The sequence below is a fragment of the Motacilla alba genome, chromosome 10 (assembly GCF_015832195.1).
Source record: "Motacilla alba alba isolate MOTALB_02 chromosome 10, Motacilla_alba_V1.0_pri, whole genome shotgun sequence".
In the NCBI taxonomy this organism is placed as follows: Eukaryota; Metazoa; Chordata; class Aves; order Passeriformes; family Motacillidae; genus Motacilla; species Motacilla alba.
In genome coordinates this window covers 19517306-19535820 of record NC_052025.1, presented here as the reverse complement: position 1 = coordinate 19535820, position 18515 = coordinate 19517306, and the positions used below count along the sequence as shown (strand labels likewise).

At 46.8% G+C, this 18515-nt stretch overlaps 1 protein-coding gene across 5 annotated transcripts in view; it reads right to left on the bottom strand.

The window, feature by feature from the left end:
* The window catches only part of PIAS1 (protein inhibitor of activated STAT 1), a 66933-nt gene that overhangs the window by 14784 nt on the left and 33634 nt on the right, over nt 1-18515 (bottom strand). For all 5 annotated transcript variants that reach the window (XM_038146762.1, XM_038146761.1, XM_038146764.1 and 2 more), the window contains 5 exons: nt 15858-16302; nt 3639-3723; nt 2844-2891; nt 1913-2003; nt 1277-1411 (listed from right to left, as the gene is read on the bottom strand). In XM_038146762.1, coding sequence (XP_038002690.1) covers nt 1277-1411; nt 1913-2003; nt 2844-2891; nt 3639-3723; nt 15858-16299 — 801 coding nt within the window. In that variant the 5' untranslated portion in view covers nt 16300-16302. The remainder of the gene's footprint in view (nt 1-1276; nt 1412-1912; nt 2004-2843; nt 2892-3638; nt 3724-15857; nt 16303-18515) is intronic.

The window sequence follows — 18515 nt, the reverse complement described above, 5'->3', positions numbered from 1 at the left end:
AAAGAATCTATTCAGGAAGGATTGTTTTTTATAGAATTCCAGGATGGTTTGGGTTGGAAAGGATCTTAAATCCCATCCCATTCCACCCCTGCCGTGGGCAGGGACACCTTCCCCTGTCCCAGGCTGCTCCAACCCTGTCCTACAATTCTGGATCTAATGCTTATTTATGCCAGAAGTCCCCCAAAATGTTCTTTATACCTGATTAATCTGTGAAACCTGAGAACCAGCCAGTTCCCAAGGGACTGACCCAAACCTGGGGCACTTTTTGTCCCTAAATCCTGAACTGGGAATCCCCCAGAGCAGCATCTGGGACCCAGCCACCTGCAGTTCAGCACGCAAACCCCAGCAGGCTGATTTGGAACTGCTTCTTTCTGATACCTGCAGCTCTCATTCGATAAAAGAGGATTTTCTGGCCCAGAATCACTCAGCCATCCTTTATGCCATCATCTGAATGGAGATTGTTTGCTGCTCCACAAGAAATCCACCACGAAATCCCACCCTGGTGTTTCAGAGCTGCCCATTGTCCCTGACTGGAGCGTAAGCATTTTTCCACGCCGGGCTTTGCACGCTGACAAATTCTTGGCCAAAGTTTCACCTCAGGACAATTCTGGGCACTTCTAAAAACAGGATGGGGGCAGTGGCAGCAGCACACGGTGCCTCTGGAATGCCCACCCAGCAGCTTTGGTGCCAGCACTGAAAGCAGCTCAGTAATTCATGGCTGATTCACTGAAGTCACTTTTTGCAGCACGTTCCAGCTTTCATTAGCCCGGTGGAACATCAGCGATTTTCTGACACCCATTGCAACCTCCTCCCCACAGCCACAAAAAATGATAAAAACGTGAGGTTTTACACGTGAAGGATAAGGAGAGCAGCTGGGAGAAATGTAGAAAAGGTCAATGGGATCAGCTGGGCTGTGCTGTTTTGTGCTCACACTCAGCTCTAAAGGGCCACCCTGGGCTCAAGGCACCCGCTCCTTGCAAGTCCAAGCCAAGCTTTGTCAAGTCCCTGCAGTCAGGAAGAGCTTCAAAGTCTGAAGTTTGGCCAGATCAACAAACAAAAGGCTTAGAGGATGCCTTGATCTCTTTATCTGGGCCCTCCCTGAGTCACAAAGATGAGGAGGGAGAGATCCCACCCCGAAGGTGAGGGAAGGATCGGAGGGAGCACATCCCGCCCACACGGAATTCCAGCTGAGCGAGGACATCCACGGCCACCCCAGAAAGGATCTTCTGCCCAGGATTATCTTTAAAGCAGGCAGAAGAGGCCCAGAGGCACTCACCCTGCCAATCTCTGCAGTCCAGGACACGACGATGGTGTTGGGGACCGTGGTGGACAGGCGGACGAGTGAGGTAATGTTGATTGGTCGGCTGGGGCGCTTTGGTTCAACACCGTTTTTGGTTGGTGGCAGGTAGCCCTGAAAAACGAAATTTCAGCTCTCAAAAAAAAAAAGAATCCCACAGTGCTTTTGTCTCCTGGCCCTCTCAGTACACCTGGACCAGGCTTTGTGTTTAATTCAAAGAGAGAGGGATCAGACAATAAAATATTGAGCATTTCAGAAGCTCTTTCTCCTGATGGAAATTCAAAATCCTAACCCTGCCCACGGAATATTAAAGGGAACTTTGCCACCTCTCCTGTCTCAGCAAAACTAAACAAAAAACCCCAAACTTTGGACCAGAGTTTCTAAAATTCAATCCTTTTTCCTCTGCTCGTGTTAGCATTATTAAATATGTGATCTTGAAAAGGGGTTTTTAACTTCCATATGAACTTCTTGATCTACTGGCTAAAACAAATTCTTTGATCTTTTCTGTTTATTCCTACGCTCCAGAATGTGAAAACAAAGATTGGGATAAATTTTCAGGCAGGTAATTCCTAATAATGCACCCCAAAGTGAGTACTAAAAGGAGATTTTACTTACTGGAAGGCTGCATGGTTTCCCATTGACTTTCACACACAGATTGGGTGGGAAGTGATCTTCTTGTGGACAACTGGTTTCTGATAAACAAAACCTGAAAGCAAAGAGCTGCCATCATCTTTCACTTTCAAAGTGATTTAAAGATCATCTCTTCCTAGAAGGAACTGTGTTTCCACTGAGCTCTGAAATCATGACAGATCTTGCTAAACACAGCCCTCCAAAGATGTCACGGAGCAGGAAAACCCCCCAAAATCACAGTGCTTCAAGCAGCAGCCCTGGAATTCCTCAGCCTGACTCATCCCACCCCCAGCTCCTTCTCTGCCTCTTCTGCAGCCTGACCTCTCCACACAAGACCAAGGTGTCACAAGTGACATTTCCCCGTCCCAGCTGCAGTTCCAGGCAGTTTCTGCTGCTGAGTTTCTTTCTTTCCAGCTCAAAGAGGTGTTTTTGCTGCTGGATGCCAGCAGGACACACCCTTCCTGCTGCCAGCAGGACAATGAGCATTCCAAGGAGCAGCAGAACCTCTCAGCTGCCCCGGGCTCCTTGCAGGGACCTGCCCCATCCCTGTCCATGGATAATCCAAGAGGGGTTTGGCTCATTCCCTCCTCATCCTTGGTCCATCCCACCCCACCAGGCTGAGACAGAGGATTTAATCCATTTATAGTTGATTAAAAACCCCCAAATTCACCAGGCTGCTGATTCCCAAAGTGCCTGAAGAAGCAGGAATGCCCATGCTAGGAAAAACAACCCTCCCTGCTCATGGATTTCCAGCCCCAGGACACGGAATGACCAACGTGGAGTTACAGGAAGGATTCACTGACAAGAAAATCAGCCAGGATGAGGAAAATCAGCTCTTTTCCATCCAGGAATTCCCAAGCTGCTGGGCAGGACCTGCTGATCAATCCTAAAAACCAACAGGCAACAAAATCCCTACCTTAGCTGGACCTGTACTGTGAAGTCACATTTGGTCCCAGAAATATCCCTGGAAACAAGAGAAAATGGATTAAAATACCCTGCTGTTCACAGGATCCCTCAGTATTGCAATATAGATTCCCCCAGAGTTTGCTGGAAGCTCAGTTTATGGAAAACACTTCATCTTTACATAAAAAATGGAAAATTCACACTTTCAGGTATGTATAATGCACACCAGACTTTGCTGCTCCTGCTCAAACCACCAAAAGAGAGGTTGAAAGGAAGAGTTTTTATTTTTTGAGGTAAATAAATAAATTTGTGTCTGACCTCCATTTTTGTGGGAGTTTTTGTCTGAGGTTTTTTGTTGGTTTTGGGGATTTTTTTTTTTGTTGTTGTTGTTGTTTGTTTGTTTGCATTTCTTCTGGTTTTTCAGGGGGGTTGTTTGTTTTGGTTTTTGTTTTGGGGGGGTTATGTGTTTTACAGGTTGTTTTTGTTGGGGTTTTTTTGGGGGGGTTTTTTTGTATATTAGAAAGAAAATTCTGATGGCTCACCTTAAAGTTCCAACTTTATAACGAATTAACAGAGAAACTGGTGGCAAGGAAGAGCTGCAGGAAGCAGAATTCTGCATTTGCAGGGAGCTTAACACCAGAGAAACCCACCCCAAACTCAGTGGTGGGGCTGAATTCTCTCCTCCCCATACAACGAGACAAACAAATTCCCCAGAGCAGTTTTCCCTGCCGTTCCCAAGCAGGGCCATGGGAAGCTGGGTGGATTTGGGGTGGATTATTTGGATTTCAGGGCTGCTGGAGCCACTCACATGGAGCTGCTGATCTGCTGCACTTGCTGCGGCGTCAGCGCGAAGGCAAAGCAGGTTTCTCGAAACCTCTGGCTGTTATCTGAGGCTGCAAGAGAGCAGAGAGCATCAAAAAGCAGCCAGGACAATTAGGAAATAATTACATCAAGTCAGAACACAGGTTTTTTTAACTCCAGCAGCATCAGACACATCTGGCTCTGAAGAGCTTTTGAGGAAGTTGCCATTGGAAGCCTCCTGTAAATAAAAATACAATGAAAAAACTTTATGTGCCTATAAAGTGTACATTAAAATAGGGCTGGAGATAACAGCAGAGCTGAGGCAAATCAAGGCTTTTTATCGCTGTAATTTCATGTCAAACGTGCTCTGGTATGAAATAAAAATACATCTGAGGGTTTCTCATCAATCACTTTTTTATTTCCCTCCGTGCACCCGATCAGGCTCGGCCTGTCCAAGTTCACAGAGGGGCTGAACGCAGCACGTGGGACATCTCACATTTCAGTCTGAGGGTTTTTGGATTTCAATGCACCAAATATATCCAGAATAAGCCAAGAACTCGTGAGATCTGCAGCCATAAAATCTGATTTTAAAGCCTTCCCACTCTGTGCCACAGCGCTCCAGAACCAAACCGTGCTCAAGAGTAAAATGCTCCTGCTGGAAACTGATGTGAAATATCCCTAAAATAGTGGTTTTAGCTAAAACCCAGCCTTTCACAGGGCCACTGCAGCAATGAAAAGGGTTTTTTAAATAATAAACTGAAAGAAAGCATCATCTCCCCAGAGAATGATTCCACACACTCACCAACACACAATGAATGAAAAGCTGCTTGTAAGCTGCACTTCAACCTCATTATTCTTCATAATTCTGTACGTTCTGAATAAATATCTGAATGAATTTGTAAGTTCTGAATAAATATTATGTAATATAATAGAAATATTCTGAATAAATCAATAGAATTATCTGGGCACTACACACTGGGTACATTTCCCACTTCTTGGTTTACTATAATGCATTCTTGACTCATCCCTGAGTGACAGCCGAGTGAGTATTTCAGGGTGAGAACTGAGATTTTGCTCCAAGCAGCGTGTGGTGGGTTGGAACCAACAATAGCAAAGACACTGAGTGTAAATATTACAGCAGGAACCTCCCAAAATTCCATTTTTTTTTATCTTTCCTGCATCACACTGCTCCAAAATCCTTCACTTATCCCATTACTTGCTGCTGTGCATGAGCAGGAGCAGGGACATGAAGCTGCTGTTTGGAATCTTTGAGAAAGAATTGGGTTTTATAAATAACTCAGATTTTGAAATGCATATACATTTCCTCCCTGCTAGCACAATGTCTGCAGGAAACAGACACAATGTATACAATTAACAATGAGAATCTGCTTTCACATTTGCTCCTCCATAGAATTTGACACCTATTTTTAGCTATAAACGGCAAGATCACAATTACAAACTCTAATTAACTAAAGCTGAATTAGCCAAGCTCGTGCACTGCAGAGAAATGAGGGAATTCCAGTTGTGATTTCCTGCTTCTGCGTGGCTTTTTCTGCTGGGTTGGTTTTTCTCCCAGGTATTATTTGCTTTAGCCTGGAAATTGTCAATTTTGGCTTTATTAAAAAAGTTCTGGAAGGTTTTTGGGAACCTTTGGTGTGAACTCCAGCACTTCACTAACTAAAATCTGCTGACTATTTAACTAATGCCACCTTCATTTAAAGCTCAATCATCCAGAGAAGCCAACCAGCAGCTACCAAAACTCCTTGGATTTCCCAAGATTTCCCTTTCCCATCTTTTTTGCAGCTCCAATTTGGTGACTCCAGCAGGGAAACGGGCAAACAGGAGGAACTGGAATTGTGTGCAGCAGGAAGACGGTGACAAAGTCTGGACCAAAGGTTCTGGAATTCAATCCTTTTCCCTCTGCTCATGTTGATAACAGATTTATTTTCACTAAACGGGGATGTGAAAAGTGGGGTTTGAACTCCCATATTCAGAGAATCGCTGAGTTACTATGGTTGGAAAAGACCTCAAAGTTCACCAGGTTCAACTCCTGACTGAGCAGCACCTCGGCAATTAAATCAGAATTGGATTTTATCACCTTCCAGGGATGGGGATTCCACACTTCCCTGGAAAAGCTGTTCCAATACTTATCCACTCTGCCAGGAAAGAAATACTTCCTAACATCCGACTGTTGTACTGGTCAAATTAAAGCACTTACACATTTATTTGGGTGAAAATGGGGAAGGACGTCCCTGAGTGCTGCCACGGGAGCCTTCCCTACTCCAGCTCCCCTCAGGAGCCGTGCCAGGGCAAACAACAGCCCCTGCTGGAACCAGAACCTAAATTCAAAAAGGCCTCTGACATTCCTGCTTGAGATTTGGGGTTTTTGGTGTTTTCAGAGTCTTTTGTGCAGTTACTGCTGCAGCCTCCAAGAGCAGACTTGGAAAGGGACTGACAGGACAGGGGGATGGGCTTAAATGGCCGGAAGTGGGGCTGGATGGGATTTGGGAAGGAATTCTTCCCTAGGACCGTGGGGAGGGGCTGGGGTGCAGTTCCCAGAGAAGCTCCCTGGATCCCTGGAATGTCCAAGAGAAGGCTTGGAACACCCTGGGATAGTGGAGGGTGTGGGGACGAGATGGGATGGGATCCATGGGATGAGATGGGATGGGATCCATGGGATGAGATGGGATGGGATGGGATGGGATGGGATCCATGGGATGGGATCCATGGGATGAGATGGGATGGGATCCATGGGATGGGATCCATGGGATGAGATGGGATGGGATCCATGGGATCCACAGGATGGGGATGGGATCCATGGGATGGGGATGGGATTTCAGCTCCCTTCCAACCCAAACCCTCCTGGAATTCTGTGCTGACTGACTGTGTCCCACTGCCTGTGAGCAAACCCCGATCCCTGCTGGATCCCCGATCCCAGAGCATTCCCTGGGGAGCAGCTCTGCCTCCCCTGCTCCCCAGCCCTGCTCTGAGCGCAGCCACGCTGAGATTGCCAGATTGCAAAGAGGGAAGGGAAAAAAAAAAGCTGTTAATTAGGCAAAGATGCTCCAAAAGGCAATCAAAATATTTCCAAACTCCTGACAGACGGAGCAGAGCGGCACGGGGAGGCAGGCAAGGAGCTCCCTGAAACTACAACTGAGCCATGGTCAGGCTCCTCAGCTACTCCCAGCACACTACTCTGCCCCTTGCATGAGCAGCTGCCTCTGAAAAAGAGACAAAATCTGATTTTTCTTTGTGGTTTTCTGTGATCTTCTCCCTTATCATCTTTTCAAGCCCACATCTAGTCCTCCCAGATCTGCCTGCCCTACAGATGATGCCTGCAGGTCCCACCAAACCACACGAAACAGAGCTCACCTTTCCCCCTAAACACCAAATTTCTGCGTTTATCTCTGGCTCCAACTCCTCTATTCCCAAAGACCTGTTCTCCAAGGCAGGAACATTGGGAATTTGGAATTTCAGAGTGCAGAAAAGCTGACAGATTTCAGTTAATTCATCTGGTGTATCTGCTGTGTTTAAAACACCAAACAGATCCTGGCAAATCAAGCACATAATTTACTTTTTAGAAGTTCTGGAGGATGATTAAAACTAGAAAAATATCGTTTTAGACAAAAAAAAAATCATTCTGATGGCTACAAACACAACTGTGCCCTGCAAACAGCGATTATTATTTAACAAAAGAAAGGTAAAAATAGATCTGCAATTGAAAACCAGGAGGATGGAAATAGAGTTTATAATCCAATAAAGCTGGAATCAAGCCAGGACAACAGAGTTAATATGGACATTCTTCAGAAAGATGCCAGGAATGTTTTTGGGGGGTTGGGCTTGTTGTTTCTTTTCCAGAACTATGATTTATTAAATATTAAAACATTTTATTTTGCACTGTGAATTCAACAGAGTTTGGAAAAGTCAAAATACCTAAAAAGTTAAGAGTTTTTTCTCCCTAACTTTTCCAAAGTTCACCACCATTTCCTGAACTATTCCAGGCTTACCTCACTCCAGGAACGACCCAGGATCGGTACAGATTAACTGAGGGACGAAATTATGCCCTGCTGGTTGTGGATTTCCTTAAAACACTTCACTGAGGTAAAAAGTTTCCCAAAATTGAGGGAAAACTCTTTTAATAGATGGTGTTCACAGGGTCAAATCACTTAAAATTGTATAGGAACAAATATATAAATATAAATATAAAGATAAAACATATAAATATAAAATATAAAATTATAAATATAAATATAAATATACATATACACACACTGTTTATGTACATATATATAAAAATATATATGTGTATCCACAGATCACCTATTTAATAAATAGAAATGATAGAGAAAAGCCATCTCCTACTAATTCTGCTCTTTATTTTGGAAAACCCCTCCAGCACCAGCGTGCAGAAAAGAGCCCAGCTTGAGTGGCTGCATTTTCTACAGCTCTAAAAATATTCTGTTCCACCTCACCAGTACCCAGGGCTAAAAATAGCCACACAATCTTTCTGCAGTAAAATACCTCTTGCTGTCTTGAGAAAAAGCCACTCTCTCAATCTCCACTCAGGCACAGACACCTTCAGATCTCGCAGGAATTTTTTGGGATCAAGGAGTTGGGGTGGTGATGCTTCCTGCAGAGCAATAAGCTGGGGTTCATCTTCCCAGCAGCATCACCAATTATTCAATGCTGAAGGGAACGTATTAAAGAAAGGCTTGGACTAAAATTAAACTTGCACTTTGCACAAGAATCATCTAAGATATCGTTGCACGGGCCCATTCCCAACGATTCCCAATAATTGTGTTTCTTTCCAAAGGCAGAAAGAGCTGTAAGGAAGAGGATGAGGAGCAGAGGAAAGTTGCTGCATGCTGTAAGAAAAACAAGAGATGCCCAATTGGTTATTCACTAGCTAATGGTCTGGATTAGCCGAATTTGACCCAATATTAACCAGAAATTGGAATTTCCTGGGACTTCCTCACGAGGGGAGCTCTGCTCTCTGTGCCCAGGGGCAGGAGGATTGGGATGGGAATCAGGACAAGGATTTTCCCCTGGGGGTGGGGAGGACTGGGACAGCTCCCCAGGGAATGGGCACATTCCCAACAACTCCAGGAATACTTGGGCAATGCTCTCAGGGATGCACAGGGGGGATTTTGGGGTGTCCTGACTTTGGAGAATCCTTCCCAGCTCAGGACGTTCCCCAGTTCTTGTTTTCCCTCCCCAGACAGGTGAGGTGCCTCGTTTTGCTTTCCCTTTAAACAACAGAAGGCATCATTATCAATTTATACTCAATCCTCTATCAAACACCACTGCTGAAAATTTCACCTGGGCCTCCCAACCAGACCAAAACTGCTTAGAAAAAGGCCCAGCAAACACCTGAGCTTAGAAAATGCGACAGTTCAGAGAGGTCTGAGGGCAAAGCCTGCTGCAGGGCAGGAAATCCAGGACACCCCAGGCGTGGGGAGCCCCTGGGATCCCCCTGCCCAGGGCTCCCTTCCCCAGCTGCCCCTGGAACAGCAGCCAAGGCTGCGCTGGAGCTGTGGAGAAGCACAATCCAAGGGGGGCTGGGGGAGGAAAATCCACCTTGATGGGAGAGCTGCAAGTGATGCCTTGAGAAGGCTGAGCTGGAGCAGAGGCTGGGCAGAGCTACAGAACAAAGCAGGGATTTATTCAAAGCATCTCCTCCATGGATCCACCTTGGGCAGCACCAGAGCCCAGCCAGGGCTGCCCTAAGATGAACCCAAATGGTCCCAAAATGCACGAGCGCTCCCGGGGTCTCTGCCTTGGCTCAGCTCTGCTCCATTTGCACCTTGCAGTTCATTGTCCCATTCCAGCTTTAGCCCAGGCACTCCCACCCTGCTTGTTTTCCTCTCTGCAGCCCACGCTGTTTGTGCTCCTGGGCTGAGCTTTGGGTCATTTGTCCTTGGTGCCCAGCTGGAGCAGGAATTGTTTTGTGTCCCTGCTCTGTGCAGAGCTCAGCATCCCCTGATGTGAAGCTCAGAACTACACACTAAAGCAGCACAGAATGTGAAAAATATAAAATCTAAACCTGAGGCATCGATCTCAGGATGGCCTTTAAAGCCACCCCAAATTCTGGAGTTCCCCAGTAACCCAGTGTTTATCTACCCATCAACACTTCCTGCCTCTCAGCCACCAGCTCTGAGCCCCCAGCTCTGCCATCTTCTGGAAGCAGCAGCATTTCCAGCCCACCTCCACCATTCCTGCATTTCCTGCTGCATGAGATGCAGCTGGGGTGAGCAGGATGGGGCTGGGAGCCCCTCAATCACCACTAAATCCACCCCAGGCCATGCCAAAGCAGGGCTCTGCACCCCAAAATCCAACAGCTGACACCCCTCAGCCATGCCCTACACAAGCTGTGGGATTCAGGAGATCTGAGCTCCAGAGCCAAGAGAAATCCCAAATTCCCACTGCTTCTTGTCCCACCTTGGCCATTCTGCTTCATTCCCATTATCCCAATGGATGCTGCACCCCTGACCTTTCCCAACCCTGCAAAACCACTTGAGGGGAAGCATTTCAGTGAGCCCTTCTGGCACCCCCACAGGTCACAGCTGTGCCCACAAGCACCCTGAGGAAAGGGAAGTGCCAGGGCCACGTTCTCCACCGTGGAACAGGTGAAAAACTGAACCCTGGTTCTGGTCAGTTGCTGCATTCATGCCTTCAAATCAATTTTAGATTCTGTTCAACTCACAGTTAATCCTCAGGAGGAACAGGCAGAGCCACCCCGGGGGTGGGAAAGGAAGGGAGTAAAGAGATGTGAAAGAGCTTATTTGAAATTGTGCCTAAAGATATACATGAAAACAGCCTGGAAATACTCCAAGGGCTACAATTAATCCATAAATATTATGGATTTTATAACTCTTTCTGATATGTTGTATAAACAGAAGACAGAAGAGATCAGCTGGAAATTATGTGCAATTGGACAGACATTTATGTCTGATTATTCATTCTTTAAATCACTCATGGGGTGGAGCATTCCTGAAGACCTGCAGGAAGATCAGGGGACACTTCCACGCCAACATTCCATGGCCAAACTCTTCACTCTCCCAACCACCTCTGTGGATGGATCCCAGCTCTCCTCTCCTGTATCCCTGCACCTCGCCTGACCCATCATTTTTCCAGAGGGAAGGAACATCACAGGATCCTCCTTACTCCAGTTCAGCCCTTTGATTCCTTCAGACACCTGAATTGTGTCCCACAACTCCAATGTTGCCTTCAGGCTTCGATATTTTAACTTTTATTGCTAAAAGCACCAAGTCAGCCACTTGAAAGGAGCAGCACAAAGCAGCACTGCCACATCCCTGCTGGATCCTGCCTCTGGAGAAGTTTTCCTCTCAACAAGCAAAGTTTTTTCCTCAGGCCAGGATGGGATTGTTGGGCCAGGGAGATGGGTTTTGTCCCTTGTTTGTCCGAACTCAGGATATTTTATATTCTCTGCGATTCTCTGGAAGCCAAGTGGCTTCCCAGCTCCATTCCAGCTGTGTCCGGAAACATCCATGTCCTGTCAGGGCCTGGAACCTTGGGACATCCATGGCCTGGAATCCTGGGACATCCATGGCCTGTCAGGGCCTGGAATCTTGGGACATCCATGTCCTGGAATCTTGGGACATCCACGTCCTGTCAGGATCTGGAATCTCAGTATGTCCATGACCTGGAATCTTGTTCACCCATGTCCTGACAGGGCCTGGAATCTTTATCAGGGACTGGAATCTTGTTCATCCATGGCCTGGAATCTTGGGACATCCATGGCCCATCAGGGTCTGGAATCCTGGGACATCCATGGCCTGGAACCTCAGTACATCCACATCCTGGAATGTCAGTACATCCGTGTCCTGTCAGGGCCTGGAATATCGGGAGATGCCCTGGAATCTCGGGACATCCATGTCCTGGACCCTCAGTGACCCCGGCTCCACGCATGAGGAGATTGAGCAATCAGCTGGAGAAAACCTGAATAAATCCTTTTTTAGGAGTCACCCAGTTGCTTAAAGCTCCCTCAAAAGAAACTCTTGACTGCGGAAACCCCAACCTGAGGCCCAGCACACGCAAATCCAAATAAAGAACCCCAAAAGTGCTGTAATTCCAGTTGAGCCCCAGCACAGAGCCAATATTTCACCCCGATCTTGCACAATTAAAAGCTGCAGGGCCGGAAGTCAGAGAACTCAAAGCCGAGTTGAGAATTTAGTGTTGTGTTGAACTTCCTCCCACAAAGTACATTTCAAAAAAATAATAAACACAGCAGACAGTAAAAGCGTGACTTTCATATAAACCATAATAGCAATTGCACAGAGCACGAGATCAGCTCGCTGATAGAGCAAAAGGAGAAACTCTTGCCAAACAAAACTTTCATGGGTTCCAGCCCAGCTTTCTCGTGCACTGAATTGTTTAATTGTTTAATGGCTGTACCTTGAACTACAGGCACCCTCAAGATTTTAGGCAGCTCAGCTGCAAGATCTGGCTCCACGTCTGAGGCACCAGGATCGCTCACAGCCACAGGAAAATCCACGGGAAGCGCAAGGCGGGAGCACAACTGCGGGGTGGGAATCATGGAACCAACCCCTGAGGGGGAAATTGTGCTGCCTGCAGAAATCCTGGGAGCAGAGCACAGAAATGAAGGAATTAAAGCCAGCTCTTCATCAAGAGCTCCTCACTGGAAGCTCCGATGGAGCTGGAATTCTGCTGCCTCTGAGGGATAATGACTGATCTGTGCCTCCTCCTTCCAGGAGGCTGCAGGTAAAAATTCTCATTTCTCTGGCTCGGATCCAACTTCCAGTGCTGTGCTTGTATCCCTGAGAGCTGAAGCACAGCAAATAAACTGCAGGAGGATGATCCTTGTGCCATTTGGACTGATTTTAAACAGGAGGAGAGCTCACAGCCTCTTTAATGCTTTCAATTGGAAAAAAAAATAAAACAGCTTCATTTCCCTTACAGGTAAGTAAAGACCCCTAAGCCAGTTAAAATGTTTTTTGGAACAACTACACAGCTCTGGCAATTAGGAATGACATTTGCTGTAACAAGAGGCATTTTTAAGATGCTGCTTAACTATCTCATGTCCCTTCCACAATAATCTGGCAAATTCTGGGCCTTGCTACTCACAGTAAACACATTTCAGCACACAAATGAGATCTTATCTGTGTGTTAGGAGTTACTTTTAGAAAATGTGCTTAAAAAACAACCAATTAGCAATGTCTGTGCTCTGGGGGCTGGAAATGGGGGAATTAAGCTGCAGCTTCACTTGACAAACAACCTCAATTCTCCTCTTTAGATCCTATTAGGAGAACAACAGAGAAGCACAGGAATGAGGCAAACATTCCATCAAAGCCAGAGTGGACAGCTTTTCCTCCAAACATAAAAAAAAATCCTTATTAAAAAATTAAAAATCCCTGAAAATGGTGGCTAAGCAGGGGCAGAGAGCCGCAAGCACACATTTGCAGAACGAGGAGCTTTGCTGGCTGGCTGGGACACAAACCCATCCCATCCCCATGCTTTCTGCACTTGGCAGGGAGGGTGACTAATAAACGTGGATCAAATTCAACAGCTCCACTGCAAAGGAACAAATGGCTCTTTGTCTCACCCCAGCAGTGTCCAAGGAGCACTGGACGTGGCACTCAGGGCCTGGGCTGGGGACAAGGTGATGATCAAAGGCCGGACTCTGATCTTGGAGGGCTTTTCCAGCCTCAGGGATGCTGGGATTCGGCCCAGAACCCCAGGTTGCTGGTGAGAAGGGCAGGGATGGAGAAATCCCTGCATTCCACGAACCCAGCCCAGCACATCCCTCTGAATCCCAGGCTGGAGCTGCAGTCAAATGTAAGAATTTCTGTTTCCTCCTTTTGTTCCTGATGGTACAAATAAGAGCGAGCAGATTTCATTTCCTCATCTGTTCCTCACATTAGCTGTGTGCTACCCACCCACACGAAATATTTGGGTACAGAATGCCTGCTCAAGTGCCCTGCTGGGCAACTCCCCGCCCTGAGGCTTGCTCAAATTATTGCTTCTTCAACCAACCACCACTTCTCAAAAGGGACAGAAAACTGGAGCAAACCTTCCCAGCTGTGCCACCTGCGCTTGGGAACAACCAGGGGCAAGCCCAGCACCCAGGGATGTGCTTTGCCCAGTTTAATGTCATTTCAGGGGGCTGTGAAGTTTGAATTACACAAACTCTCTCTCTCACACACATTTTCTTTCCCTTCTGTTTCAAGCGAGCAGAGAATTATTCCAAACCCCACATCGGGTCATCAGTTCATCCTTGTGGGGGAGGGAAGCAGAGTAAATTCAAAAGTCCTTTATCCCTATCCCATGAGTAATCTGATGGGAAAAAGCAAGCAGGAGATGCTGAAACACTGGCTAAATTCCAAGCTCCGAGTGGCTGCAGTAATATCTGCCAGTGGAAAACAAACCAGGCAACCCACACATGGGACACTTGAGGAAACCCACACTGCTGGCAGCACACGGAAGGATGCCCAGACCATCTGGGGCAAACATTCTACGAATGATTTCAGATTTTCTCGTCAAAGTATCAGTAAATGCATAAATGGAGAAAATGAATCTGAGTCTGAACAGGCTGGGGAGGGGCTGGGATGAATTCCCAGAGGAGCTGTGGCTGCCCCTGGATCCCTGGAGTGTCCAAGGCCAGGGATAGTGGAAGATGTGCAGATGGGCTTTAAGGTCCTTTCCGACTCAAACCATTCCAGAATTTTATGATGGATACTGAAGCTCTTCCCCCAAACACTCAACTCAAAGGCTCTTTAATAGGATTCCTTCAGACAAACAGAATTCCCACACAAATAAGCCCCAAACATTCCTGCAATTACCAGAAAGGACAGGGATTGCTTCCAGAGGCATCTGCTTGGAATTGCACTTCCATTTTCTCACCCTGACACTCCACAAAGGGGAGGAATATCCCATTGTCCATCAGCTCCTGAGGCCTGAGAGCTGGCAGGGAGTGAATGATGATCCCTGCATTTGGGGTGCTCTGTCCCACTCAGAGCTGACAGCAAAGGGCTCTTCCCACATCCAGGAATACAAATAAATGCACACCATCACTCCTGCCCTGGAATGTCTTGTGGAAATTACAGCCTTACTCTGAAGGATTCCTGATGTAAAGTGATGAGACACATACTGAGCACCTCATTAGCTCCCAGCACCAGCCCTGCCTGGCATGGTTATTCAGCAATTAGGGCTTCGATTAAAGCTAAACAGATACACTGCACCTCTGCAAAGAACACCTGAACCAGAAGATTAAATTACCAAAATCTCTCAGCTTTTCCTTCAATTACAGCAGCTAAAGCAAAAAAAAAAAGCAAAATACTGTGCCAGATCCTTCAGAAATGCACAGACAACCTCAGCACTCACACATCAGGCCTCCCACATCCCCCAGCCCTCCAGACTGTCGCTGGAAAGTACCTGCTCAGCTTTGTTTACAAGGGATTTCTTCTGCAAGGGACTTTTTTTTCTCACTCACCCACCCTCTCTCCCCAGATCTCCTCTCACCAATCTGCTCCTCCTAGCAGCAGGGAATCTTTCCTGGGGTTTCAAGCCAGCAGAAGGTTCCACCACACAGCAATCACCAGGCCTGGTGCATTCAGGCAATATTGAGGAGTATTAAAGTTAACCATGCTGTGAAGTGGACCCAGGAAAATCACACATTACATAATGCCCTGGGAGCAGCACATTCTCCTCAGCAGCTCCACCAGTGATTTATGCCTTCACACAAAAATCAGCTGCAAGGAAAGTAGCCACAACTGCAGAAGAACCCTAAATTCAGACGCTCAGGCTGTAATGGATCCAGCAAATTTCCAGCCTGGCACTCCTTCCCAGCACGGATGAGAACATTCTAGAAGCCTGACAGATTTGGGGGCAGTTCTGTTTACTTTGGGGTTTTTTTAATAATGAAACTCCGTGGTTTATAAGAACTACTGAAAGCAGACTGTTTTTTTGGGGTTTTTTTCCCTTTTTTTCCCTAAGATTTAGTTTATTTTTTCTCAGAGCCCCCCCCTTAAAATAACGGATGTTTAAACCATATTTAGAGGCTCGGCTAAAGCAACTAATGAGTGTTAGGTAAGACGTCTCTCCATGTAGAACAATCTGTTCCAAAAGTTACCCAAAATAGCAATTCTCTAAACACTGCTGTGATGCAATATTTAACCCCTTGCAGCAGCAGCAGCTGAATTTGACCGTTTTCCCCCAAACGCAGCGAGGCTGCAGGAGCTCTCCTTACCTAGGCTGGTCGGTTTGATCAGCTCGTCCAACAAGTCATAAAAAGGGAGTTTCTGCAGCTTGATGTCGGGGTGCACGGGGTGCAGGGCCGAGGTGAGGTGGGGCAGTTCCAGTTCGTGTTTGGGTCCCAGCAGCGACACGGGGAGCAGGGGGGACGTGGCGGGGTGGCCGTCGTAGCCCAGCTGTGGAATGGCGGAAGGCGACAGCGCGGCCGGCATGGAGCTCGAGTGCACGCTGGGGATGGACAGGTCTGCTGGGGTCATGATTTTCTGGGGGAACCTTCTCCTATAGAGTTCTTTGATTTTCATCTGGACGGCGGGGCTGCAGCCAGCCTTGAGCAGGTGCAGGGCTTTGGTCAGCAGTTCGTGTTTGCGGCCGTGCTTGTTCCTGCCCGCGTAGCCCAGCAGCACCTGCAGCTCCGAAACTCGAAGGCTCATAACCATTTGCTTCAAAGAGACAAAACAAAGGGTTAGCAGGTGACTACAGCACCCTCACCAGGAACAAAACACAGGGTTAACAGGTGACTACAGCACCTTCACCAGAAATAAAACAAAGGGTTAACTGGTGACTTCAGCACCCTCACCAGAAATAAAACAAAGGGTTAACAGGTGACTTCAGCACCCTTGCCAAGGCTTATAACCATTTGCTTCAAAGAAACAAAACAAAGGGTTAACAGGTGACTTTCAGCACCCTCGCCAAGGCTTATAACCATTTGCTTCAGAGAAACTAAAACAAGAGTTAACAGGTGAATTCAACACCTTCACCACAGCTCAGAACCATTTGCTTCAAAGAAACAAACCAAAGGCTTAACAGGTGACCTCAGCACCCTCACCAGAAACAAACCAAAGGGTTAACAAGTGACCTCAGCACCCTCACCAGAAACAAACCAAAGGGTTAACAAGTGACCTCAGCACCCTCACCAGAAACAAAACAAAGGGTTAACAAGTGACCTCAGCACCCTGACTGACACCAGAAAGGGCTCCAAGCGAAGCCCGCTGAACATGAAGTTTTTCAAGGCTCTGTGCCTCTGCTCTGCCCCCTTTTACAATGCTCATGTATTTATTACAATGCTCATGTATTTATTACAATGCTCAGTGTTTATTTGCAAGTCTGCAATGAGAGATTTTTAAAGGCATTTCCATTCTGTGGGCAAAAAGGGCTCGGTGCAAAATAAAGGTTGTAACTCTAATTATTTTTTAATCACTTTTTGGAATCTCTGATGGTGCTGATCTTTCTTGCTCTAGCTGGATGTAAAAGCAGTTGTACACTGATAATATCCAAGCTGTGCCAATCCTCAACTCCAGACAGAACTTCCAAGAGCCTCCCTCAGCTTCTGCCATGCAGAACTGATCCACACAGGTTCAAAGAAAGGAGAGCAATGACATTAAGAGTAGAGTGAATATAATCCCATCTGAGCCTTGTCACCATGCCTGGGTCAAAGGGAACTTCCTCCCATTCCACCTCTGCTCCTCTCCCACCAGAGCCGGGTGTCCTGTTGGGACGGGAAGCTGGGCTTTGCCCTCTGTTAATTAGCATCTTCATTAACACAGCCATTTAGCGCCTCCCAACAGGATCTAATGAATCACACTGGTACAACTTGTCACCTGTTCCACTTCTGCCGGAACTGAGAAAAACACTTCCCAAACCAGTGAAACCAGTCATCAGCAGTGAGCATCAACTGGGCAGCCAGGAGCCAGAAAATCAACTTCAGGGCCTGGTTTTTATTGAAAAATACATTTCAGTGCTCGGCAGGGGCCTGCTCATCATCAGAAGGCCTGAGACACCAGTTGGAATGGTGATATCCCTGCAGAAGTTTGGATTCTCAAGGAATCATAAAGAAATACAATGCCTAAAACCCACTGACGTGACAAGCTGCCTGCATCTCCTGCAGAAAGCATGAAACACCCTGAATATTCTGCAGTCAATCCCAGAAGATCTGATTCCAAACAACACTTGACGGATGGATTTGGGACCAAAGCAGCTAATGCAGCACGCGAGGGAGGGCTCTGCAATCTCCCAGCCACTGAAGGGTGAAGACCCAAACCAGAATTTGCATTTGGAATCTCTGAATTTTACTACAAAGGCTCCCATCCTCTCTGGTCCTTCAAACTGTGCAAAGTCACTCTCAAACACTGCTCTGATTTTTTCCACGTTAATTCTCAAACCTGAAGTGCCAAGATTAGAAAGGTGCTACCCCTGGCTTTAACAAAACCAGCCCAAGACTCCCATCATCTCCTCAGAGCTCCAGCACCTGCAAGAGATCCTCACTGCCTGGTGTCCACGGGAGGTTTTCCCTCCACTGAAACTGCTCCTGGTATTTACAAGCCCTAAATGAGATGATTCATGTCTTTAATGAGGTTTGCAGCAGCCACACTGAAGTCAAATTTGCCACAAGATTTCTGCTGTGCTGAACCACAGCTCAGGAACCTCGCTGCAAATCCTTGCTGCAGCCTTCCACAAACCCTTTGGATAGACCTGGAGTTGTCTAATTTCCCTGAATACCCCAAGAACCTTCTTCACACTTAACTCTGAGACTGTCACAGAGCCACTAATGAGAACAGACGAGGTACTTGGTAAGAAATGAAGATGTCTTAAAAGAATAAGGCATTTCAGCTCCAATCTGAAGTGTTGACAGCTGAAAGGAAAGTGAAACAAATAG